Source organism: Drosophila suzukii, chromosome 3 (assembly GCF_043229965.1).
Source record: "Drosophila suzukii chromosome 3, CBGP_Dsuzu_IsoJpt1.0, whole genome shotgun sequence".
In the NCBI taxonomy this organism is placed as follows: Eukaryota; Metazoa; Arthropoda; class Insecta; order Diptera; family Drosophilidae; genus Drosophila; species Drosophila suzukii.
This window is the reverse complement of record NC_092082.1, coordinates 20,524,517-20,547,994: the sequence shown is the minus strand read 5'-3', so window position 1 is coordinate 20,547,994 and position 23,478 is coordinate 20,524,517. Positions and strand designations below refer to the sequence as shown.

General features: G+C 42.6%; 4 protein-coding genes and 1 long non-coding RNA gene across 7 annotated transcripts; 2 read left to right on the top strand and 3 right to left on the bottom strand.

The window, feature by feature from the left end:
* The first annotated feature begins 85 nt into the window (after positions 1 to 85).
* Positions 86 to 14,093, top strand: JIL-1 (JIL-1 kinase). The gene is made up of 8 exons (XM_036816287.3): positions 86 to 921; positions 1,815 to 2,694; positions 7,134 to 7,202; positions 7,278 to 7,411; positions 10,044 to 10,128; positions 10,193 to 11,004; positions 11,067 to 11,515; positions 11,580 to 14,093. Exons 2-8 carry the CDS (start codon positions 1,959 to 1,961, stop codon positions 12,916 to 12,918), a joined length of 3,624 nt encoding a protein of 1,207 aa, XP_036672182.3. The 5' UTR covers positions 86 to 921; positions 1,815 to 1,958; the 3' UTR covers positions 12,919 to 14,093.
* On the bottom strand, positions 6,962 to 7,220 carry LOC136116954 (uncharacterized). Its single transcript, XR_011604193.1, has 2 exons — positions 7,088 to 7,220; positions 6,962 to 7,001 (listed from the first exon to the last, which is right to left on the bottom strand). It is a non-coding gene; the product is annotated as an uncharacterized lncRNA (long non-coding RNA).
* A 680-nt stretch (positions 14,094 to 14,773) lies between the features above and the next one.
* On the bottom strand, positions 14,774 to 18,847 carry Noc1 (Nucleolar complex protein 1). The gene is made up of 5 exons (XM_017080115.4): positions 17,929 to 18,847; positions 17,751 to 17,865; positions 16,086 to 17,660; positions 15,181 to 16,029; positions 14,774 to 15,116 (listed from the first exon to the last, which is right to left on the bottom strand). The coding sequence occupies exons 1-5, from the start codon at positions 18,745 to 18,747 to the stop codon at positions 14,875 to 14,877; spliced, it is 3,600 nt and encodes a 1,199-aa protein (XP_016935604.4). The 5' UTR covers positions 18,748 to 18,847; the 3' UTR covers positions 14,774 to 14,874.
* A 419-nt stretch (positions 18,848 to 19,266) lies between these two features.
* On the top strand, positions 19,267 to 20,195 carry Pfdn2 (prefoldin 2). The gene is made up of 2 exons (XM_017071483.4): positions 19,267 to 19,539; positions 19,643 to 20,195. Exons 1-2 carry the CDS (start codon positions 19,409 to 19,411, stop codon positions 19,941 to 19,943), a joined length of 432 nt encoding a protein of 143 aa, XP_016926972.2. The 5' UTR covers positions 19,267 to 19,408; the 3' UTR covers positions 19,944 to 20,195.
* A 145-nt stretch (positions 20,196 to 20,340) lies between these two features.
* Mocs1 (Molybdenum cofactor synthesis 1) lies at positions 20,341 to 23,268 on the bottom strand. Of its 3 annotated transcripts, none has more exons than XM_070996784.1 (5): positions 23,137 to 23,268; positions 22,810 to 23,067; positions 22,670 to 22,748; positions 21,265 to 22,116; positions 20,341 to 21,113 (listed from the first exon to the last, which is right to left on the bottom strand). In XM_070996784.1, the coding sequence occupies exons 2-5, from the start codon at positions 22,996 to 22,998 to the stop codon at positions 20,518 to 20,520; spliced, it is 1,716 nt and encodes a 571-aa protein (XP_070852885.1). In that variant the 5' UTR covers positions 22,999 to 23,067; positions 23,137 to 23,268; the 3' UTR covers positions 20,341 to 20,517. The 3 variants fall into 3 exon arrangements, with proteins under 3 accessions (XP_070852885.1, XP_070852886.1, XP_016926976.4); XM_070996785.1 differs by having other exon boundaries at positions 22,810 to 23,036; positions 23,137 to 23,250; XM_017071487.4 differs by having other exon boundaries at positions 20,927 to 21,205; positions 22,810 to 23,263.
* Between the last annotated feature and the right edge of the window lie 210 nt (positions 23,269 to 23,478).

The window sequence follows — 23,478 nt, the reverse complement described above, 5'->3', positions numbered from 1 at the left end:
GATAGTTTCCGCCATCCCTGAATACCGATAATCGAGCGATTTTCAACACCACTCCGCGTGCCATTGCCCAACACTACCGATAGCGATAACAAAAAGTGACACAAAAGCAAAGGGAAAATTTCTGCCATCGGTTCGGTGTTCAAATTCCAAAAAGCCAGCTATCCGGTGTTAGCCGTGCAAGGCCCCCGCGTTGGTCACTATATTGTAATATAATATAACCATATTACACATCCGATTGAGCGGAAATCGCGGCGATTGCACTCAAGGTGGCCCGTAGCTAAGTGTTCGCGAATGAGAGCAAAGCAGATGGCGGAGAGCGTCCCGCGCTTCAGTGTGTGTGTGCGTGAACGAGTAGAAAGCGGCGGTAAAAACCTTCGCGTGTAACCAACAAAAAAAAAACACAATCTCAATATCAGAAAGATAATATATTACCTATTGAAAAGTAGGTTCTAAAACTACGCAGGGAAATTGGAAAATCCATTGGAAAGCAAGAGCAACAGTCGCCGAGGAGCGGAATCTGCGGACGAAAACAAAAACGCTTTAAAAACGCAGTCGCCGATACAGAAAGTGCCAGCGTGTGCGTGTGCATATGTGTACGTAGTTGTGGGCAAAGAGAACGGTGAAGAAGACAGAAAAAAAAACTAACTGTGGCAGTGGAAAATGCGCGGCTGATAAAGATTGTGATAATCACACAGAATATAATAAAGTGGAAAAGAAACCGCAAAACAAAATTGGTTGAATAATATTTAAGCCAACGCCAGTGCTGCAAAAATCGGGCCGCATTATCATCATCGGAACATTCAGTGTTGCACATCGCTGCCGCCCCACGCATAATCCAACACTTCCCCCCCACCCACACACACACTTGGATTTGGATTCCTACGTCTGCATTTTAATATTGCGCTTATTTTCACTGGCGAGGTGAGTCGCAGTCGTGTTCTATTCCATTCGAAGAAGGATTTCCCAATCCAATTGCCCGCCAATAGCGGGAAAAGTGCTCCCGCCTGCGCTGAAACTGTACCATATTGTGGACGAAGAATGAGAAGGGGAATGGGAATGGAAGTGTCCAAAGGCATGTGGAGGGTACGGGAAACATTGCCTAAATAGAACACACAGCTCAGTTCAAACCAGCAGTTGCAAAAAAATTGTACTAATAAGTAATAATTATATATTTAAATTTAATGTTCAATTAAATAAATTGTGTTGTTACCGATTCTTTTGTTTTAAATGTTTTATGCTATGCATTTACGAGGTAGTACTGAATGCATCATTTATATATTTTATTTTATAACCAAGCTAACAAAAAATCTTGAGATAGCTAATATCGATGTGAAGAACACAATAACACCTAAAAAAATTAGTAGCAAGAATGGGGAAATTGTTCTTCAAAAATAGTCTATAGTCCAAAAGAAAGACAATAAAGAACAGGACTCTATAGTCTAGACTGACAATAAGAATTTATCAACGTTTTTGTTTATAATACATACATTGCAACTTGCAGTCACTTGTGTATGCTTAGAAGGGCCTTGAAATGAAGTATCGTAAGTTTAACTTTAATGAAATTAAATTGATGTTTTCTTAATTTGTATTTTGCATTACTAAAGCAAATTGTAATAAACATTTGTTTGAAAAAGTTGTCAACAAAGTATATTTCTACCAAGAACCAAAGCAAAACGATCTGCTAGTATTTGAAAACAATTTTCAGTCCTTTTTCATGATCTCCTCTTATGCGATGGCTGTACGTGTCGCGATCTATAGTAGAACACCCTTTCCTTCCACAACACTATCAATAAAAACTCTCTTCTTACTTTCAGCTTAACAATGCGACACGATCATCAATTGGACATTTTTAATTTTTTTTGTTAATTGTTAAATATTGTTTTGACTACGTAAAGTGTACGTAGAGGAATAAAAAAGTCTTGGGATCTCGGAGACAGGAAAACGAGTATAATTCAGCCATGAGTCGCCTGCAGAAGCCACATTACGAGATCTTGAGCAGCGGCACAAGCAAGTCGCGTCGCAAGAATCAGAACAATCCCCGTGAATTGGGGTCACCAACCTTGGAGGAGCAGGATCAGGTGGTGCGTAATCATATAAACGGTCACGTCATGGCCAATGGCAATGGAAAAAAGCGAAAGAATAGTAAATCCGAAACGTTGACTAACGGCAAAAAGTCCAAACTGAATCAGGAGGGTTCTGGTTCGGGATCTGGCAAAACCCTGGTCTATAACAATAATAATAACAACAACAACAGCATCAGTGCCACCAATGGTCAGTACAACAAGAGCAGCAGTAAGACCACACCGGCATCTGGAAGGGATTACAATTACCGGGAGACCATATCGCCGCCAACACCTCCATCTCCGCCATCCGCAAATGTAGCGGAGATTGTTTGCATCTCGGATGCGGAGAGCGACGATGATCGCGATCAGGAGCGAGACTACTACGACCACGATACGGAGGAGGAGGAGCCAAGCGGGATAGGTATCGGCGATTCTCCCATCAAATCCAAGACCAAGTCCAACAACGCAGCTGCAGCGGCGGCGGCTGCAGCAGCGGCAGCAGCAGCATCGGTGGCCACGTCGTCGGCCACTCCCTCCTACGCCATGCCCACCAGCAATAGTACGCCCCTGGACCTGGACAATGAGGCGCATCAGCGAGACCTGGAGACGGTCACCGATCTGAGATCCTATGGTGAGTCATTAAACCCAAGGAATTTCCCTTTGAAAATATAAGATAAAACCAAACTCCACTGCAAGTACAAGCCACTTATAAAGAAAGAACGCCACGGGCAGGTCAGGTTATGTATTTTTGAACTGGTAAAGAATAGTTCAAACTGCTGATTTCACCTTCTTTTTATCACATTAACTTCTTCAAAACTAACATTAAAAGGCTTCAAAATGTTGCTTTAAAAGTTTTCTAAAGATAGCCTAAAAAAATGTTAATTTTTTATTGAACTTTTTCTTGTAATATTATATGGTAAAGTCTTAGTAATAGAGCGAACTCAAATTCACAATTCAATAATTATAACTATCTATAACTTTACGTTTTACGCTGGCAGTTTGAGTAATAGTGTTTCATAATAGTATTTCCTTAGATCAAACTGTTTATTCTTAGCTTAGCACATTTGAGTATTATCCAAAATTCAACCTTGTAATAATAATAAAATACTTTGTAAACAAACGTTGGTTAACAAAGATAGTAGTACACCGACAAGGCGTGAAATAATTGATAGCTTTAGCCGGGGATGTCTCAAGGTTTGATTAAAAAGGAGGCAGAGGGGATGGCATTTGGTCAATGCCAGATGGAGTGCCGTCTCTGGCGTCCTTTGTAAAAGTGGAGCACATGCATTCAACCTTGACACGATTACCCAGAAAACTCAACCCGGCTTTGTTCGCTCTTCAGGCCAAATCCAAAACTACTGACCTCCCCTGAAATCGCCCAACCTCCCCGCCTGCGTACTCACCTCTCACCATACCATATACATAAAGCAGACACAATACCCACCACCCGAAAGACTCATTTGCTAACTGTGGGACGAAAACCTATTTATATCTGAGGAACTTGTTAGCCATGTGTTAGGTCTAACACCTTTCTATTGTGTTCTATTGTTTTTTAAGTAAAGTGCACTTACACTACACAACTTATTATCCTTTATCTTATACCTCTTAAATGGGATCTTTTTGGGAAGTAAAATATTTTAGAACTGTTATCTTTGACAAGTTTCTTCAGAATATACTTTCCGAGACCCACAAATATTTTTCTTTGTACTGTGTTTCAAAGTGTGTACAATCCAACCTATATTATTTGGGATCTCAAAGTCGAAGTACTCATTTTCAAACGTAAAATTGTTTTATATAATAAATATCAAACTACCAAAATATATAAATATGTGACGGAGAAAAAAGGAGTCATAATAAGACCAGTTGATTTTAAAGGTCTTTCCATTAACATGTTTTAATATTAGCTTATATTTCGACCCACCGTACTGCTATTCGACATCGTCGTGCAGTCGTGACCATGTCTATACGTCCATATGTATGTGCATCGTTGTTGTTTGTGCGCGTTTGCTGTAGTCACAAACATACTTGTTTGCATAAACTGTTGGTTGTTGTTTGTAGGCAGTTTATTTACTTGAACTTGACAATGCAACTCGCCGAACATCGAGCATAGATATGTGTCTCTATAGGTATGTTCATAGATGAAGGAACGAGTTATCTGGGATAATTGCCCGCGAATTGATAGGTGAGCTGTGTTTGCTTGGGGTTTAATTATCACAAAAACACTGTCACGGCAACTGGGCAGTGCCACACGTGTTATCATAACTTACTCGTTTTTCGAAAATAATGCACAGAGGGAAATTTTGTAAACAATGATAAAATTTATGATTATCGCTCTATTAAAGATAGATCTTCATTCTAAGAAAATCTTCCAATTTTGATTTGAAATATAAAACAACGGTTAGTATACCATAAGGCTTTATTAACCAACAATATTAAAAGGAACAAAAAAAATGAAAAATCCTTTAGTTGGTCATTTTTGACTAAATTTTGATGAATAAAAAATTCATTTTTTTCTGTGTAGTTTTTACTCTTTTTAGAACAGAATAAAAGGGCCTTTACAAAATTACCATTCCCCAAAATACGCGAAGTCAGTTAAATATTTCTCGTGTGCCAACTTGCACTTGACACTGAAAGGTAAAAAAAAACGAATATGTTGCTATCAAAACATTCTCCACTTGTTGCGGCTTGTATTATTCATATTCTTTCAGGTTGCGTTCGTTAAACTTTGCCTAGTCACAAGCGAGAAATACATTTTTTTGGGGTTATTCGGTTTAAGAACCTGGCAAGAAAATATAATGCATATCAAGGCCAATGTATTTCTCGACGTCAGAAGCGTCCAAACAAGTCGATTTCAAAAAGCATACGAATAATTCGCACTTGGGTTTAATAATGCCTAAAATGTGTCATTTAATAAAACACAAACTTTAAACATTAAATAATGTAGAAAAAATCTTATTGATAACTTTATGCAGGGAATTTCCATAATATATATTCATTGGAATTAGCAAGACCTTATCAGTGAATCTTACTGAAAACAATAGTCGATGGACCCAAAAATATGACCAGTTTTTAGAAAATTCTGTTGTTCTTGCCTTATTATCGCTTAAAATTATGTTTGTTTTATGTCTTTAATACTTTGATTTTAAAACGAATTTGAGATTAATGTATACATACAATAGAAAGCAATAGAACTGCGAAAACCGAAACCGAAATCCTTTCAGCAGTGACACTCTCTGCAATAACTATGATAAAAAATGTACCAAAAATTATAAAGATAAATATGGTCAATTGTTTTTTCTGTCAGAATAACTTGTTTAAACATGAAAGGTTACTGAAATCTTAAATTTTACTCAGAATGACCCAATAGTTCGCTTTTACAAATAAAAAACATTACCACCTACTCCCAAGAAAGGTTGTCCCCTCGATTGGTAACCAGTTTTTACACCACCTTTTCAGTTTTTCCTTGTTGAATCAATAATTCCGCCGAAAAGTTGCCTTCCATAATTTGCCACCCACTCGAAGTCCTGGGTTCGTTGCACCCACTGAAGAATTTCGGCACGCGTCATCCCGTGCGTTCCTGGTGTTTCGCGTAAATTACATTTACTTGATGTTAGCAACTTGTGTTTTCAAATAATACAACAGGTTCGGTCGAGCAACTCGCAACCATTAACCCCTGACAAAGTTTGTTGTCAATGTTTCTTGATTTCACAACAGCCCGAAATTCTGATGGCTCAGTTGCACGGGAGTTGAATGCACGCGGATAGATTGTGATGGTGAAATAATGTTGGGCGAAGTACTACAAATACTACAGCTATTTTACTGCACCGAAAATTTGGAGGGTGTCCTTTGGGGTTCAAGGGCGATTTCACAAGATTAATTTGTCAAAGTAGCAGCTAAATTCCAAATTTATATTCGTCACATACTAAGACTTGCTGGAATGAGAGGAAGTTGGGCTAAAATGGGTTTGACTGACTCATTGCCAAAAGCGGAGGATGGTGTTGGCCTACACAAATTAGTCACTTGGGGACGTTTTATGTAATGGCAACCCAAATTGACTTACAGTGGTCACAGCGGAATTATAGGCCTTTCGAAGGCTATTATTAATTGAATTGCTTATCAGGTGAATGTCTGAAAGGTTAGTGATTTTGAGGGTATTTGATTGCCTTTTCGAAAAGTGAAACTTTCAATCACGTTTACTTATTAAGATAAAGTTTTATTAAACTTTCGTTAGTTAGTTTAAATTTAAAATAGTATATTAAAAGGAAGAGTTTTTAAATATAAATTTACTTTTCATAGAAGTAAGGATTACATAAATGAGTAAGAAAATAAAAAAATTCTTAAAAAGTTTTCTTATTTATTTAATTTTTGTTTTGTTCCCAATTTTTAAATATTTTTATTAGTTTTTGTCTATTATAACACATTCTCCAACTTCATTTCAACGAGGTTTTACTGTGGCTCCTGTAAATCCTTCAAATTTTGTCTGGGTCGTGTAATATTCGTAAATTGTGCAATCTTGTGGCGAGACATTCGGGCCAATGAACCGTTAGAGACTGAGGCCTATGCCACCTAAGATGAAGCTCCCTCTTTCCCGAAATCAGAAAAGTTCTTTGCCTCGTCCTTGGTCTCTGAATGGGCAGAATACTGGGGTCAACATATGTATGTACATATGTACATGCAACCCGATGGATTTTCCAACTGCCCACCATAATGCCCATACGTTCATATCTCGGATGGCAATTTCCACTTTCTTGCTTTCGCCTCTAAAAACGGAATCAAGTGTCTGGCACGTGCTGCACTGGCGATAAAAATAAAATGTGATAATTCGTCGTCTCACATGTGTCAAGTAAAACAATGCAAACAACTATTTTTATCGCCCCCATCCCTACTTTACACATTCGTTTACACTTATTCCGGCATTCTCTTTCATTATCGTCTTTCCTAAAAGAGGAAAATAACTTGCTTTGCAGTGGAAATTGATTAGTTTCAAGTATAGTTTGTTATATATTATATACATATGTATGTACATGTTTGTTTTGATTACAACGCTAATGAATGTTTTCTTTTTCGCAGTCAAACTGTACAGTGATGAGGCCGTCAGTCTGAATGATTTCAAAATTATACGTGTTCTTGGAACAGGTGGTAAGTACAAGTTTTGTTGACATTTGTATTTCATTCAATTCAATTATTGACTATTTTTTAATATCATTCCCAAAGCTTATGGACGTGTTTTCCTCGTTCGTAAGCTGACAAGACACGATGCCGGAAAATTGTATGCAATGAAGGTTCTCAATAAGATAACGGTAGTCCAAAAGCGTAAAACCGCCGAGCACACTAAAACTGAGCGCGTGGTAAGTGGTTAATTGAAATATGTCTAGGCTTCAAAATTAATATTGATTTAAAATTTTTATTACCTATTTTATAAGTCTGGAAAAATTGGAAGGATATGTTTTAATAAATATTAGTTGAGAATTTAGTTTAGACAAGTAATCTTATCAGATATTGTATGAAATACCAAGCGATTATCTTAAAGTTTTTGCAACTTAACGTTAAATGCGGATAAGTAACCCAAAAAACACCGATTATAGTATAAAATATTTGATTACTTGCTCAACAAAGTTGTACAACTAAAATGTGTGGCTAAATATTAAAAAAAAATCTAAATATGATTAGCTAAATCCCTAAATCCCTTTTGAGATGTTTACAAATTTAAGATTACTATTATGAGGAATTCGAATTGTTAAATGTTTTTCAAAAAGATTTTCAATACCCAGAGATAAGATATCAAAGTGAGTTCTGCAATTGCGACCTCCATTGTAATCCCAAGAAACCCTTTTAATCATTTTACAACGAGCAGAACGACGGCGAAGCAAACGTGTTTAATCAACTTTTTTTTTGGAAGCTCTTGCTTTTCGTTTACCGTTACCTTTTACCGCTGCGTGATGTTTTTGCAATCGCATCGCTTCCAGACTTCTTTTACTTTGGATTCCTCTTCGCTTTAATGACGACAATAAAGTGCAGCTTATTGAAATTAAACCCGTCGGGCGATTTGACAACCTTCAAAGTCGCACGTACAGTTTCCAGTGGCGAATCGGAGGAAGAGAAAAAGAAGAAGCCAGTAAACGGAAAAGCATAAGGACAGTGGGAGGAGGAGGAGGGAGGGAGAGAAATGTTCTTGTGACCCACATAACGACTTGTTCTTGTTGCACCGGCAAAAAGCTAACGGAGAGTGCAAAGAGAGGATACTTGTGTGCACTGCAAAATATTTTGTTTAACCTTCTCTGAAGTTGCGCAAATTTTTTATGAATACCAATGTCGAACTTAGCTTAATTTTGATATGTGAATAATATTACATCACTAAAAGGTCTTTATAAATAAATATGGTTTTAGTAGTTAAATTTGTTAAAATACTTGCATCTTATCAAGTGTATAATTATTAATCAGATTATTTATTGTGAAAGTATATTGTTAAAATTGCAGCTCAAGAAATCTTCAAATTTGTTCATATATGTAACTCTTAGTCAGGTGTTAGTCATATAATCCGCCGTCTAGTCATCATCAAATTGATTATAATTTCTTATCATTTTTTCTTGTGTAGGGAACCGGGAGAGCTGGAGGAGAGAGCTTCCTGCTCAGATCAATAGTGGAAGTTGTTGTTGCAGCTGCCTAGTGCAACCGGTTTTTTCGGTTTTTCTTTCTCTCTCCCTCTCTCTTCGGCAAAGACTCTCTCGTATTAAATCAATGAAAATAGAAATGGAAAAGGGAAAAACAACAAAATGCGTTAAATAACTGCAAACAGGTGTAGGCGCAATAACGGCAGATAACTTAAACAAATTTACAATTGGGCGCCCTGCTTTGAAGTTGTTTTCATGCTCTATTTTCGTGTCTCTCTGTTACCCTTTTCTCCTCCACCGCCTACTTTACTTTTTCAAGGTACTATACCTGTGCTACTAACCCAGTTATCAAACATCGCCGGCTATCTGTGATTCGACAAGTCTATATTTCGCCCCGCGGTGGCCAAAATAGAAAGGAATAAACAGAGCCGGTCACAAAAATGTCTCATTTCTAAAATAATAATTTATTTTTATTAAATAGAATTGCTTACAGTTAAATATTTTTTTAAAAATTTATTTTAAAGTTTTGAAAAATATGTTTATTTTTACAGAGTTTGCGCATAAAAAGTAGCTTAGTCTTATAAACTTTATTATATTTCATAGTTCTTTGTCCCTTGAAAATTAAAAAATTATATTTTTTATTCAACCTTTTTTATTTTTAAAAAAGTGTAAAATTTATTATAAACAATAATATAATCAAAACGTGCTTTTTTTTATTGATGCCGAAAACAAATTATCATTTGTTAACCTATTATCTTATTATTCTGACCCCAACTGTTAATGTAAACGAACAAGAAATGTGAAAGTTTTTATCTGAAAGAAAAGACCGAAAGACGAATTCATTCCATTAATTCATTTTCAAAGTACCTGATTTCACTTTTCCTCTTGCTTGTTTTTTCTTTCCGTCATTCTTCCGTGGAACATCAATTATAAACGGAAGAAACAACAACTAATTGGCGAACCCATACTTATATGTACCTCTTTACATATGTATGTATATAGATTCAAGCCGTATTTGCGTAAATAAAGCTCAAAACGAAATAAAAAAAACACGAAGATTTGTGATAAGCGTGTGAGCGAAATTAGCGCCAAGGAAGAGGGGCTGAAAGTATCGATAAGACCGATTACAGTGGATGTGGATAACACAAATTTGCTATAAACACCTTCTGATAAATACAGGGCAAAAAAGAAAAGTCAAATGTAAATACAGTAGGATAAACAGTGGGATATAATATTTAATTTTGCATTTGGGGATGTAGCTATGTATGTAGGTAACCTAAAAATGGTATTAAAATTGACACTATGATTAACTCTTAAAGATATTTAAATACTACATGAAATTTAAACAGAGTTGTTTACTTGGTTTCAGGTACTGGAGGCCGTTCAGCGTAGTCCCTTCCTCGTGAGCCTCCACTACGCGTTTCAATCATCCTCAAAGCTTTATCTGGTGCTAGGTGAGATTTAATTAATTAACTGAATAAAACGGAACAAAACCAATTAAACCTCCTGCATTTTCAGACTTTGCCAATGGCGGAGAGCTCTTTACGCATCTCTACCATGCGGAGCACTTTGAGGAGTCCCGTGTGCGGGTGTACATAGCCGAGGTGGTGCTGGCTCTTGAGCAACTGCATCAGCTGGGTATCATTTATCGTGATATCAAGTTGGAGAACATTCTGCTCGATGGCGAGGGACACATTGTACTCTCTGACTTTGGACTGTCGAAGATTCTCACTGCTGAGAATGAGTATCGGGCGCACAGCTTTTGCGGTACCCTGGAGTACATGGCGCCGGAGATCATCCGGACGGGGCCGCCGGGACACGACAGTGCCGTGGACTGGTGGTCGGTGGGAGTCCTCACCTTTGAACTGCTCACCGGCGCATCGCCATTCGCCACGTCCGACGGACAGAGCCAGCAGTCGGAGATCTCGCGAAGGATCCAGAAGGAGCAGCCACTGATTCCCTCATCGTTCAGCGCCAACGCCCGAGACTTTGTGTTGAAGATGCTGGAGAAGAACCCGAAGCGACGGCTGGGAGGTAATCATCGCGATGCCAGCGAAATCAAGGAGCACCCCTTCTTTCACGGCATCAACTGGCAGGAGTTGCGCAACAAGCGCCGCAAGGCCCCCTACAAGCCCACCCTCACCGCCGAGGACGATGTGCAGAACTTCAGCGCCGAGTTCACCGACCAGGTGCCCGAGGATCCCGAGTGCGATTCCCCGCCCAGCCGGATCCGACTCTTCCGCGGCTACACGTATGTGGCGCCGGAGCATTTGGAGCAGATGCGACGGGATAATCATTGTCAGATCCAGTACTGTAATTCAGGTCTTCAGGTGGGTTACATTTGCAGTAATATCTAGTGGCCCTGACTAATATCTTGCTCCTGAAATTGCAGAATATACCCTCGCGACCGGATGACCTCGACTTGGGCACCCTCAAGGAGAGTGGGGCCTATGGTGTTTGCCACTTTGTGGTGGACAGCTCCTCGGAAATGGTGTTTATGGCCAAGGTGATACCGCTGTCCAAGTTCCGCCTTTCCGAGGTGGACGCCCTGATCTCGTGCGCCCTGGATACGAACAGCCACAAGAACATCGTCAGCTACCATGGAACTTTCAGGGACAAGTGCGAGACGTGGATAATCACGGAGGTCCTGTGCGGCAAAGAGCTGACCGAATGCATCGGCATGGATGAGGAATCGTGTCGAGAGATCTTCCTGCAGCTGGTTATGGCCGTTCGGCACATACACTCCAAGCACTTTATACACGGTGACCTGAAACCCGAGAACGTAATGTTCGTGAGCCGGGAGGATAAGGCCATCAAACTGGTGGACTTTGGCAATGCCTGGTAAGTTAATTGACTTTAATTGCCGTCCTCCATAACTCACCTGATTCTTGTTATCCCCCAATAGTTACAATAGTAATTTCCAGAGCTGGAAAGATAAGCCGCGGTACACGCTGGACTATGCTCCGCCGGAAATGCTTGCGGACGCGAATCTCGTCACTTATTCGCCAGCAGTGGATATCTACGGTCTTGGGGCAACGCTGTATACTTTGCTGGTGGGTCATCAGCCGTACAGGCAAAACGTGGACGATGTGGCCCACTCCGCCGCTGCTCATCACGAGCTGCGCAAGCGGATGCGGCGGGAGACTTTTAACCAGCGCTCAAAGCGCTGGCTGAATGCAGGTCCTGCGTTCCGGCATCTGGTCAGCTGGTGTCTGCAGCGAGATCCGGTCGATAGGCCCACATTGGTAGAAATTCTCAACAGCGAGTGGCTGCAGTATGGAACCAACGATCCGGACGTAGACATAATTTTGCCACCAGAGCAGCAGGTGGTTGTGGACCTCAGCGAGGACACTATGGAACATCCGACGTCAGGTATGTCAGACGAGCAGAAACATCTGGAATCCAGATTCGACAAGACGGCGGAGGACGAGGGCGTAATAGTTGTCAGCGAGTTCCTGGATGCTCCTGTGCCGTTCAGCGAACCTAGGACGAACGCAGCCATTTCAACTGCGGCAGTTGCTCCTTCCGACGACGAAGACCTGGTGGTGCATGAACGATTTGAACCGGCCTTCGAGGTCCAGACGGACTTCTACGGCTTCGACGAAGATGCGCCGCCGCTGCAACTTCCCGCGGAGTACTATGTCGAACTACCTCTGCCGCAGGATGATCATATGCACATGCCACCACCTCCAGCTCCGGCACCATTTCCAATTGAATTGGAAGCGACCAACCGACGGCCCAGAACCCGACAGCAGCGTCGCACTGAGAGCCAGCTGTTACAACCTACTCCGGCAGAGGACAGCAAGGCCTCCCTGCGCCTGTTGATGCAACAGCTCCCGCCGCCAGCAGACATAGTCGTGGCACGCATCCCCAAGAGAACTCAGCGAGTCGTTCGCACATTGCCTCCGTCGTTCGGAACCACAAGGCGAGAGGAAAATTTCCATGGATTCAGCAAGACGGCAAACACGTGGCGTAAGACGCGGGCCAGCTGGCGGCACTTCTGTCTGCTCATCAACGGTGTGCAGCAGGTGCTCAAGATACGGTTCAAGAAAACGCGGCGCGTCTACTGCTTGCCCAACATCAAGTTGGAAAAAATGGACCATGCGTACGAGAAGCCGCTAACGTTTCCACGGCCCAAGGCGCAACTGAAGCGCGCCAAGAGAGAGCCTAAGGTGCCGCGGCCACCGACGCGGGTACAGCCGGAGAGGGCGCGGGCGCTGCGGCAACAATATCTGTTCCAATGACATGAGGATGACGACGACGTCCTGGAGGTGATTGAAATCAAACACGAGCCACTGGACGATGGGGAGGAGCAACTGCCAGCGGTGCTGCAGTGGGAGGGCGGCTTCAGGCGGCCACGGATGTACAGCTGACGACAGACATTGACCGATTGGCCCCCCCAGGACGACGACGACGACCAGAACCCGGCCAAAACAGTGGGCGGAGACCCCTTGGGGCTCCATACCCAGTAACACACCCACTAACCACCCTCACTAACAATCGAGACCACGAGTGGAAGGATCCGCAAGACGCACCAAAGATCCTGTCAATAATTATTTTCAAGTTTGTTATGCATTAGCCTAAGTTCAGAACTCATTTTGCTTATTTCTTTTTCAACCACTGAAAATCAACTTAAAATTATAAAAGGAGGGTATACCGCAACGTCCTTATAAGTGTATTCTATATGCAATTTGTTGTGCTAGTTAATTATTTGAATAGCCTAAATGTAAAAAGTCAGACACAAAAACGGAATACAAAACTATACCAATGCAACTTTTTGCATTGATCTTAGAGCGGTTAAGACACAATAACAAAAATATCGACAACAGAACACAATCACTAAAATCATTAATACGATTTGCAATTAGTTTAGTGCAAAACTATGTTTAAGCCAAATAGTGAGAAAGATATAAAGATAGCCCCAATACACAAAAATTTGATTTAAGTTGTGCTTTATGTTAAGTTATATTTTTTATTCCTAACGCAGCGTGGAGAATGCTATCCATTTAACTCAAAATCCTAATCCTGCCTAGCATGTATTGCCCACCGCAGTCGGCATTAGCTAACCTACTTAATTCCGATTGCTCTGGGCAATGTTTCCTAATTGCATTAAAATCATTTCAGTTGAAACTAAACGGAAAAAGAAGCTACGCCCGAAGAGCCATTTCCACATGAAACTGCGAAGTTCTTCTTCGAGGCCAAGCCGAAAACAATGCGTTTTTTGCGAACGAATCTGATCAAGAAACGTTAATAGTCGTAGAGTTGTTAATGGCAAACCAACTCTTAATTGTTTTGTTAAGTATTTTTTGATTGTTTATTTTAATTAATTTAATTTGCCGCAAAACTTGTAACTAAGTAAGTTAAAGCAATGGAAATCGATGAAATCTAAATAAAATTTAAAGAATTACATTAATGTAAACTCGCTTGTTTTTTATACTTTTATTGTGTTGTATTATTTTCATTTTTTTAACACACACATTATCCAAAACCTAACCACATATCGAACTGTGTAAATTGCCGATGAGTCGATAAAAATGGATGTTACAAATCATGGTGTAAATTTTAGTATAAAAAATAACATTTATATTAAAGTTGCCTTTTAACAAGTTGCCTTAGAACACACAAACAAATGTAAAACCCAAAACAACTCCAAGAAGTCGCAATACGAAAAGTTAAACAAACCCTACATTTTATAAGCAAAACGGTAGACAGAATAAGAAGCTATTTGACATGAGTTTTTATAGGCGCGACAATTGGCAATTTGTCGTAGTTTAAGATCACTGGAACTATTGTAGACCACAGACTCTGCCCCATCCACCCACAGAGGACGAAACAACCAATAAGCAAAAACCAATGGGGGACAACTAGTTGAATATAAGTAAAAAGCAATCAAATCGTATTGAACTCAATTTTTACAGTTCGGCCAAAGCGTTATATGGATTACAGATTACGGATAGTTTTGTTAACCAAACAACCGAACGTTTGTTTGGCTTTGGAGATCAGTTAAGGTACACAGATGAATTTGAAACAAGTTGCTAGCTATTAAGTCACCAAAGTCTGTACATAAAACCAATATCAAAATGCAGTTAAAATAAAGCATTTCAAATGATAACTTATCAGAAAGTGAATTTATTCTTGCTATTGTGTATTTACACATGTAACCAATTAATAAGGGGTAGGGTTTGACAATCGTGTGCCGTTTAGTGTTTCCGTTTCTTGCCCGCTTTCTGTGGTTTGCCACCTTTGGCCGCTGGCTTACCGGCAAACTTCTTGCCCTTATAGGTTTTCGTGTTCGATCTCCGGTTCTCTTCCCACTTCAATTGCTTTTCGGAGGATTTGTCCTTGTTGAAGACGGCATTGCTGGTTCCCTGACCCTTAGCCTTGGCCGTTTCCTCCAGCAACGAAGAGAAGTCATCGGCGGCAGCAAACAGAGAGGACATATCTAAAGGGGTTTAGGAAATAAATAACAACACGTTTCAAAATGGAATATTTAATTGATAACTTACCATGACTTTGTTTGAGGGTTTTGGCAAAGCTGCGTCCTCCCACCATGTCGGTTTCCTTCCTGGATTTCTTAGACCTGGGCGGTGCATCTTCGTCGTCATCATCGTCCTCGTCTGGGCTTTCAGGAGCATCGCTTGAATCACTGTCGTCTGGACCGCCCTCGGAAATTGATCCCTCATCATCATCATCATCGTCATCCAGTGGTTCCAAATCAATCGAGCCAGTCTCATCATCAGACTGATCTTCACCAGCGCCCTCCATTTCGTTGTCTTCATCTTCTCCCAGGTCATCGTCACCCCAGTCGTCATCTATATCTTCCATATCGTCTTCCGCCTTGTCAGCCTGCTTCTTTTTCTTGTCCTTGGACTTGTCCTTCTTCATCTCGCCTCCTAGCTCCTGCAAGAAGTTAAGCTCCTCTTCATCCTGCTCTTCGTCGACGCCTTCCTTGAACTTTTTGCCGAAGTACCCATCCAAATAGGCCTCGAACTCATCGTCGTCTACTTCGCCTTCCTTCAGATATTCCTCTCCAGCCTCACCGTCCTCTCCAACGTTTTCGTCCTCCTTCTTGACTTCCTTTTGCTTTTTGTTTTGAGCCACAATTTCCGCCTGTCGACGCTTGTGCTCCAAGAAGTTGAAGATGAACATCTCGTCCTCGGTGCAGTTGGCCTTCGTCAGCGATTTTACTGGCCTTCCACGTGCACCGTGAGCCGTATAGCGTTTGTGGGCCACGGTGGCGCTTTCCGCCGCCTGTGGAGCATCCAGTTTTTTCGGATTCTTAAAAGCGAAACGTTCCAAAAAGTGAGGCAGTGCGAAATCCCTCAGCGGATCGCCATAATAATCAATTCGTGATTCTGAGGTAATGAAACGGAGTTTAATAATTATTTAAAATGATCATGGCAATACTCACGATGTAGGATCTGCTCGGCGAAGACCTGGACAGTGGGATGGTAGTGCTGGCGCAGCAGCAATAGTTCGTGACGAAGCGCATAGCCAGCTCCAGCAAAAGCGGGCACCCGGTGGTAAGGATCGTACTTGCAGGAATCAATGTTTCGCACCTTGGATTCCGTGGCAGCCACACTGGCATGGTGCCAAGAGGAGGCACTTGACTTGGCACCTTCTTCTGCATTCTCCTCCAATGGCTTTGAGTCTTTAACCTCCGCAGCCTCCTCTTTGACATCTTTGTAGACCTCCTCCTCATCGCTGCCGAACTTGTCCAGATCCGCATCGACCGGTAGGATTACTTTGGAACTTTCTTCAACTTCCTCTGAAGCCCCAGTGCCGCCGATGAGCTCACGGCGCATGCGCAGCAACTTGTGGATGACGATCAAGCAACCAGCTGCAATGTGGGGTGGGGCATAGAGGGTAAGCTGCAGCAGCCGCTTGACAAATGCCTGTGCCCGGGCGACATGGTTATCGATGTGGATGGCGCGATGGACTATATGCAGTAGATGAGCCGCCGTTTTACTGCCCACGTTAATGAGGTTCAAATCCAGCAGCTTCACATACAGAGCATTATAGAACCGATCGGATTTCTCGGTTTTAACCGTAACCAGTTGCAGCAACAATCCCAGAGTCTGTACAGCGACCCTAATGTCGGCCAAGTGAACTAACCGGTAGATGGTGTCCTGCATTTCCTTGGAGAGTAGCTCCCCGTTGCTGTCCTTGGCAGGCTGAGCCTCCACAATGGCCTTTTGCAGACACCGCAGGATTGCTTGCATGGTCCTATTATTCACAGCTCCCTTTTGGACGAGAACCTTGAAAAGGGCGAAGCATATGTTGACCAACTTGGTGCAGACTTCGGGCCGGCCGGAGGGTGCGATGCTGGAGAGGAAGCACAGTGCGAAGTGCTGGGCCCGCTCGGAAATGTTGTTACGGAAGAGCAGTTTCTCCGCCTCGGAAACGATGACGCCGCACATGTTGGGATGTTTTTGGGCCACATCGCTGAGATGGTGCAACGCCTTGGAGGCAATCTTGGCGATGGGATCGCCCAGTTTGTTCACCAACATGGTCAGCAGCAGCTGCTCCTTTTCGGGAGCATAGGCCAGCAGCCTAGCGGCGGTCACAATAGACGAGTTCTTGTTGTGTTCCTGTCCAGTCTGCAAGCCCTGCATCACATTCTTGAGGAACTCATGATACTGGTCCTTCAGTTCGCTCTCAAAGTGCCAGTAAGCGTAGATGCGTCGCTTCTGCTCGTTACGCAGCGTCTCATCCTTCTTCAGCTTCTTCCAATCGGCTCCACGGGTGTGCACCGCCAGGAGTTTTCTGTTGGGCGGCAGAAGTACCTCCTGCCACAGATCCGTGAGGACTGCAATCACATCGTTGCTGGCCTTGTTGGAAATCTTGCAAAAGCCAATCAAAGTGGTCAGTGCCTCGAGGTTGCCCAGGGGATTACTCGTAACCAGCAGGGCGCCGGCATTGGCTCGATCCTTTGCCGTACCTTTGTGCAGAGCGGTTTGCAGCCAGCGGGCATCCGAAGGATTGCCTAAAGTATAAAAAAATATTTTTAAAATAGGTAAAAGCTCAAAAACCACTCCGTTTCACTCTACACTTAGGAAAACCTAGTTTAACCTACGCTTATTAAATGTTGTCTTCTCCGACTCGAATGAACTCTTGCAGAGATTGTAAAGCTCCAGCTGTTCGTTCTCCTTCATGTCCAACACCTCATCGGTAGATGGATAGTCGGGGTGCTAGAATACAGAAATTGCAACCATATAATACCATTGTAAATTCGATTTTTAATAAAATCTTACCACATGATACCACTTCTTTTGCGACTCTTCATCTTCATCCAGTTTTGACTGATATTTGTTGTGCTTTTTGGAAAAAGATTTTTCCTCTTCATCACTATCTCCATCGCTATCGGAGACTGTTTTACCAGCTCCATCGTCGTCGAACTTTATGCGTTGGGGTTTTTTGGACTTTTCCGAAGTGGACTCTCCATCATCTCCAAACTTGATTTTGTGGGATTTCTTGTCTGATTCTTGCTTTTTAGTTAAGGAGTTCTCAGATACTTCTTCTCCATCATCCTCGAACTTGATCTTTTGAGGTTTCTTGTATGCTTCGGGTTTTTTGTTCAACGAATTTTCAGATACTTCTCCATTATCAGCGAACTTTATTTTTTTTGGTTTATTGGCTAAGTCCGACTTTTGACCATTATGTTTTTGGTGGATTTTGTTGAACGGTTTTTGAGATACAGCTTCTCCGTCGTCGCCAAACTTTATTTTCTGTGGCTTTGGACCATTTTTATGATTTTTGTCAAACGATTTGGGAGCTACTTGACCACCATTATCGCCGAACTTTTTCTTGTGTGGATTATTTCCATGATCAGGTTTATGACCATTATGTTTTTGATGGTTTTTATTGAAGGCTTTACCACCATGAGCTGGTCCTTCCTTTCCAAAACTGATTTTCTGTGGCCTTTTCACCTGTTCCTTTCCTTGAAACTTTGGCTTCTGTGGGTGCTCCTTTTTGTTTTGTTTAACGACAGCCTCGCCGGAGTCGTCAAAGACGATCTTCTTGTTTTTTGACGGTGCCCCGAATTGCACACCTGTGGCCACTGCTGCCGGCATGTTTTTATTTAGCTATTTATTAAATAAAAAGCATTAATTAATGTAAACTCCGTTAGAAACAACTTGCACGTGTATTCAAATTTGGCATTCACCGCGAAGCGTCAGCAACATATGGTTTCCCGCCTATCGGTTGAATTTACTGTGAATAGTGTACATTGAGGTGACGAATTGCATTCTAATTATTTTCACAATTCTTTATACCTGATATTTGAAAAACAGTATAAAATTATTCACTTATCAGAAAAAAAGTAAGTAAATAAAATTATAAATATAAAAGTTGTTTTTAATTCTTTTGTTTTACAATGCAATACTTCGAAAACTTAATAGTGTCATGTTAAATATTTGTTGGTCCTTTATTTTATTTAAAGGAGAAAAATCTGTTAGAAAATATGTTCAGTAGATAATAAATGTAAGTTAACAAAGAGTTAAAAATATATCAGTAACGAAAGACCAGCAATATTTACCTTTACAGTTGCGTTATATTTACACATTACATCTACGGCCACACTGCCATTTGGCGTTTGTGATTTATTAGGACTTCTTTTGTATAGCCCTCGTGTTCGCCGACTTATTTTGAAAGAAAATCGCAGATTTTCGCGAATTTGCAGCGATTATCCAGGCCTAGACTTCGAAGGGGTCCTTTTGAAGAGCGAGCATTGCGATGAGCACCGAATCGGCTAAGCCGGCACCCAGCCAGGAGGCCATTGTGGCCCAGTTCCAACAGCTGCGCAATGATCAGCGCAACTTGGCCAACAGTTTAAATACGCTCGAAATGGACTTGAGGGAACACAAGTGAGTCACCGGGTGCACAAAGATGGTTGACCATCTGGTGGGGCCCTGGGCAAAATGGGAGAACCTCTCAAGACACACCGCCATAACCCCTAATCCTCTCCAGAACTGTGATAGAAACGCTGCAGGCTGCGGACCCAGAGCGCAAGTGCTTCCGTCAGATTGGCGGCGTTCTGTGCGAGCGAACCGTGAAGGAGGTGCTGCCGCAGCTGGTGGAGAACAAGGACTTCATCGCCAAGACCATCGTCATGGTCACCGACGACCTGAGCAAAAAGGGCAGCGAGCTGAACAAGTTCAAGGAGGAGCACAACATCAAGATCCGGGGCGAGCACCTGGGCGCCGATGGGGCCAAGGGCGCGGATGCGGAGAGCAAGGCGGAGAACCGCAATGTCCTGGTGTCCAACTAGGAGCGATTGATTACCTCACCACACCGTATTTATTGTGTCTATGTTGAGAGGGAACTCTGCCAGGATTTGCGAGCGATAATCCGCGTTTATCGAACACTTCTAATGTTGTATGTACTTCTAGCTGTAAGGCGCAGTTCGCGACAAGCCCCCAATCGCACCCTAACACCAACACTATCCATCAATTCCCTCATCTAAACTTAATCCACTCTGGCCACGAATTAAAGAGAACCTTAAACTTCAGAATTAAATTAATCATGCGTCTTATGGTTTATAGATCTAGCAACAGGAGCTTTACACACTGGATTGGGATGTGCAATGTTTATTTTTCCCCTTATTAGCGCTCTAAAGAGACTGTCACAGGAACCCTTTAAATAATTAATTTTACAAAAATTATAAGTCCATTTTTTCATTTCTAAATTTATTTAAAATTCATGTAAAATTATTTTATTTAAATCTTCCAAAAAGATTAAGAATACCTAGGTGAATTTAATAAGCAGTAGTTGAATGTCCCTTCCCCTAAAAATGGCTTAGCCATTATATTAGCATAACTAATGGAGTCAGTCAGTAGAGCTCTTTATTCGACCTCTGGGATTGCTCCTTTTGCCGCCTCCTCTCGCTGGAAGTCCCTTTTTCCGCCGGATTTGCTCAACAGGCGGACATTGGTGATGCAGATGTCGTGGGAAACGGCCTTGCACATATCGTAGACGGTTAAGGCGGCCACGGAAACAGCGGTTAGGGCCTCCATCTCGACGCCGGTCTGGCCGGAGCATCGCACGGATGCCTCCAGTCGGACTGAATGCTCGCTCTTGAGAAGAGTGGCCTTCACCTTCACGGATGACAAGCTGATATTGTGACACAGGGGTATTAGATCGGAGGTGCGCTTGGCTCCCATGATGCCAGCCAATTGGGCCACGGTCAGAACATCTCCCTTGGCCAACTCATTGGCTGCTATAAGTCCAGTGAGCTTCTCACCCACCTCTACAGTGGCCTCTGCTCGAGCAAATCTTGTGGTTGAAGCCTTTGCGCCCACATCCACCATTTGGGCCTTGCCCTGAGCGTTGACGTGGGTCAGTTGGCTGCAATTCCGGACCTGGAGCTGCATGCCTGAGGGATGATGTGCTTGGTAATACAAATAATGATGACTTTGATGATGGAATCGTGGCGCAGTATCTGCAACGGGAGAGAGGGAAGAGAGTGGTGTGTCTACTAGCCGCCAATCAGTATCATGGGCCGGTTCTCCATCTGCGACAGGTTGAGCATGCCTGGGAAGGAGGACCAAGGTCTGAGGACTTTCTACGCTTGTTTTGGCATCGTAACTCACCTGCATGCTGCTTCTTTTTGCGCTGCACCGCTGCCCCAATGAGATCCACCAACTGCTCCTCTGTTATATTCTCATTTCGCATGGCGTCTCTCAGCGAGAACTCCTTGTTGCCAAACAAGCACACCTTGATGTTGCCATCCGCAGTGAGTCGCAATCGGTTGCAGGTTCCACAAAAGTGTTCCGTCATGGATGTGATGAAACCCACCTGACCCTTGAATCCCGGAACTGCATAGGCTTTGGATGTGTCATTTGGGCCATTGGGCAAAGCCTCGAAATCAGGCCACCTTTGACAGATGGTTTGCAGGGTATCTTTGTAGGAAATAAGTCTCTCCGTGTGCCACTTGTTTCCAGAAAAGGGCATGTACTCTATAAATCGCACATCCACAGGGCGATCCCTTGTGAATTCCACGAAATCGCAGATTTCATCCTCGTTGAAATCGCGCATGAGGACACAGTTCACCTTGGGGCGGTAGCCCAGCTGGACGGCAAGATCGATGCCAGCTATCACTCGCTCCCATCCCTTTCTCCGGGTGATCTTCTCAAAGCGATCCCTTTTCAGCGTGTCCAAACTGATGTTGAGGGAATCCAACCCTGCCCTTTGCAGCGGCAGAAGCAGGCGGGTCAGCACCAGGCCATTGGTGGTTATGCCAACTTGCTCCAGTTCAGGTAGAGCCTTCATTTGTGCCACTATTTCCACTATATCTCTCCGGACAGTGGGCTCTCCTCCCGTCAAGCGGATCTTGCGCACTCCCTGCTCCACGAAAATCCGAGCCAAACGGAGGATCTCCTCAGTGGTCAGGAGATTCCCTTTGGGCTGGAGAGGAACTCCCTCAGCGGGCATGCAATAGTCACCTAAAAATATGAAGTATCTATGAATAAGCTTAGGCAATAGATAGGCGTTGTAGGAATAAGTGGAATGATGACCCTGATCAAGAATGTATGTATGTTAATAATGGATCAGAAAAGCTTTATTTTATCTGTTACACACATTTGAAGGATTGATACCTATGTACAGTTACCATTTTGGGTACTAGTACCAAATTGAATAATGTATGTAATTTATAATATAGTATGGAATTTTCCAGAAATAAATTAAAGATCATTAAGTTATCAAGTGTTATTTGCTTTCAGTAATTGAAATTGAAAATGTTGAGTACAATAGAACCCAAAATCGAATTAGAACATATGTTCTAATTTGGTAACACATACATAGGTCGAATTTGAAAGGCTTATTAGCTATTATGTTGACCACAGGTGTGGAACGTTCGTGTTAGACACGAATTTCGCCACATTGTTCAATCAAGGCTGGGGATCCACTTCATAACGAGTATTATCAAATGGGTAGAACAATAACAGGCTGTCACTGATAAGGGCGAAAACATAGGTGTTTGGGTGGTGTACTTACATCGCAGGTTGCAGCGTTCGGTAAGAGAAATTCTCAAATAGGTATGGTGTCGGCCAAATGAATCCGTTAACGGAGAATTCTGGGGAATTTCGGATTAGCGAATTAGAAACACTGTGAGAGTACTAAATCGAAGTACCCACCTTTCTCTGCACCTGTTTCTCCGGCTCCAGTGGCTGAACACTTGCCGTGGCCAGCTTCAGGTAACCGGTTGTTGCCTTCAGCCGGATTCCTCCTCTCCAAAATGTAGTCATTTCGCCACCCGCTCCTCCTCTTCCCCCACGATTCTCCTGACCCAACAATCGAATCGCGTGTCTGGCCAGTAGCCGCATTATTTATTTTGATTGATGTTCCCTCTGCTTAAAACGTACTTAAAACGAATTTAATTGGCTTACGTAAACCTAAACCGGCAGTTTGCGGGGGGTAAGAGATGTTAAGGGATCTGTTGTCGCTGGAGCGATGAAGCATACCGATTTCGGACAGTCCGGCGTGATAAGCAATTGCATATGCTGACGGGCACGGTGGTTCGGTGGTACTTGTGGGTATATGAAGCCGATTGGAGGGTTCCGACTGCACCCGGCGAGAGTTGTTTATAAACTAGGTGGAGAGTGGCGATCATATGGACAAGCTTGCCATTCGCCAAAGCTTTCTAATACCAGTGTTAGTTAGCTCCAACATTTGTTTTGGAAGTTGAATGGGGGATTATGTGAAAGGAGGGGGAGCTTTGACCTCCGAAAACTTTTTAAAACGCTTGAGGCGGCAAAAATGAGACACTGCTTTGGCAGCATTTTTGTTTTATGCCTAGGTACTGT